The following is a 2,308-nucleotide window of genomic DNA, read 5'->3' as shown; positions in this document are numbered from 1 at the left end:
ACAGTATTAGGGGACCACTAAGGTCTATATAAAAGAATCCAAAGAGCACCATGTCATGTGTTTTTGAAGTAGTTTAATGAGCTTTAAATTGTTTTATTTTGAAAAGCTGGTTATTTATTAATCATATATTAGTTAAACATAATATATTAGTTTTACTACTCCCCTTTATTCCTCTTTTAAGTCAACTTTAGCATAGGCTCATAAACCTATGAGCACCACTTTAGATACATAGCTTTTATTGTCATTCAACTTACAAATGAGTCCACAAATGAACAAAATTTCATTCCACTGGCTCATAAATTCTGCCTTAACAAAAAACTAAATGAGTATACAAATAAATATAAACTGAGCTACTGAGTTTTAACTAGTTAAGTCTAAACTAACATGCCACACTAAAACAGAATTATGACAGCAGCATTAATATCAATATTGCACACGTTGAATGGCGGCAAATAAAAACGCCGTCCACGCGTTCCAGGTTGACATTCTAACACATAAGTCTGTTTTGGGTCGTCCTTTGTCTTTCTGCAGGCTTCCTGCCTCCCATCACACAGCCCGAGAAGTTCTTCCTGTCCCAGCTGATGCTGGCGCCTCCCAGGGATCTCTTTAAGAAGACGCCCAGACAGGTGTCCTGCATGGACGTCGGCAACATGCCGCAGTCCATAGACATCAGCGGGCTGCAGCTGGCTTTAGCAGGTTAGCATACACACAAAACAACAGTGCTCACAGGACCTCTGTATCCTCAAATATATAAGGTTGTTACATTTGTCCTAGTCTATATCGACGGCTTTTCTCAATCACGATTGTTCACTTCGCGGAATGTCTGTCCCTTCCTCTGTCCTCTTTGTTGTCGCTCTAACCTTCGCTATTTTCGAGACTATGGTTACTTGCTCCCAGATCTTCGCAGGGTAAATCCAGACATCTAGCTAGACTATTAAATCTGGCCTTTTTGCCCGCTTTTTGTAGCCTCTTTGCACCTTTCGGTCGCCTTTTTTTCGATTTATCTGTTCCCATCTTCTGTCTTTGGTGTTTGTTTGTTGCATTTTGAATAAATATCATATATAATTGTCCGCCTTTTTGACGCCTTTTTGTTCTTTTGTTTGCGGCACCTATTTGAGCCTGGTCCCTACCAGACTCTGGTCACTGGCCTGGTCCTTACCGAGAACTCTGTTCCACTGGCCCCTGGTCCTAGCAGACTCTGGTCCACTGGCCTTGTCCTAGCAGACAACTGGTCCCAGGCTGTCCTGGTCCTACCAGACCCTCTGGTCCACTGTCCTGGTCCTAGCAGACCTTTGGTCCACTGTCCCCTGGTCCTAGCGACTCTGGGTCCACAGTGCCGGGTCCTACAGACCTGGTCACTGCATGGCCTACCCATACTTGTCCACTGTCCTGGTCCTACAACTCTGGTCCACTGGCCCGGCCTAGCAGCCTCGGTCCCACTGGCCTGGTCCTACCAGCTCTGGTCCACTTCCTGGTCCTAACCAGACCCTGGTCCACTGGCCTGTCTCTACCAACTCTGGTCCACTGCCTGGTCCTACCAGACTCTGGTCCTACCAGACTCTGGTCCCACTAGCCCGGTCCGTACCAGACTCTGGTCAAATTACCCGGTCCGTACCAGACTCTGCTCCATTAGCCCGGTCCCCTACCAGACTCTGGTCTGCCAGCCGGTCCCTACAGACTGGTCAATTGGCCCGCCCACCAGACTCGGCCATTAAGCCCGGTCCCCTAACCAGATCTCCGGTCGCTAGCGCCCCGTTTCCCCCCCCCCCTACCAGAGACGGTACCGATTGGAATATATGCGAACTCCCGACGGAGTCCTGAAAGAACATGAAAATTGGTGAAAGCACGTAGATGGCGGAGCCCAGGTATCTCACGGCCATTGGTTGTTGATGTTCCACTAAAAAATGATGTAACGTTCACTACAAGACTTCAAACTTATGATACTACTGATCATGTGTAGTTTCTCTTCCTGTTTATTTTTTTTCTGTTTACTACGCACCACTCTGTATATTCTTATCTGTATTTGTTTTTTTCCATTACAAGTACTTACTTTTTAGCAGGTAGCATACACACAAAAACAACATGTGTCACACAGGACCTCTGTATCTCCAAATAATAAGGTTTGTTACATTGTCCTAGTTATATCGACCGGCTTTTCATTCAACGGAATTGTTCATCTTAGTGGAGTCCTGTCCCTGTCCTCTGTCTCTGGGTTAGCGCTCTAACCTGCGTGATTTCTGAGGGACTATGGTACGTTGCTCCTCAGATCTCGCAGGGTAAATCCCGACATCTACTAACTATCTGGACT

General features: G+C 46.4%; 1 protein-coding gene across 1 annotated transcript in view; it reads left to right on the top strand.

The window, feature by feature from the left end:
• The window catches only part of cnot11 (CCR4-NOT transcription complex, subunit 11), a 35,361-nt gene that overhangs the window by 6,761 nt on the left and 26,292 nt on the right, over window positions 1–2,308 (top strand). Inside the window, exon 4 of the mRNA XM_032511189.1 lies at window positions 532–696. Within this exon, the coding sequence (XP_032367080.1) occupies window positions 532–696 (165 nt within the window). The remainder of the gene's footprint in view (window positions 1–531; window positions 697–2,308) is intronic.

This window comes from Etheostoma spectabile, unplaced genomic scaffold (assembly GCF_008692095.1).
Source record: "Etheostoma spectabile isolate EspeVRDwgs_2016 unplaced genomic scaffold, UIUC_Espe_1.0 scaffold333, whole genome shotgun sequence".
NCBI lineage: Eukaryota > Metazoa > Chordata > Actinopteri > Perciformes > Percidae > Etheostoma > Etheostoma spectabile.
The sequence above is the reverse complement of the archived record's forward strand: the minus strand, read 5'-3'. Positions and strand labels throughout refer to the sequence as shown.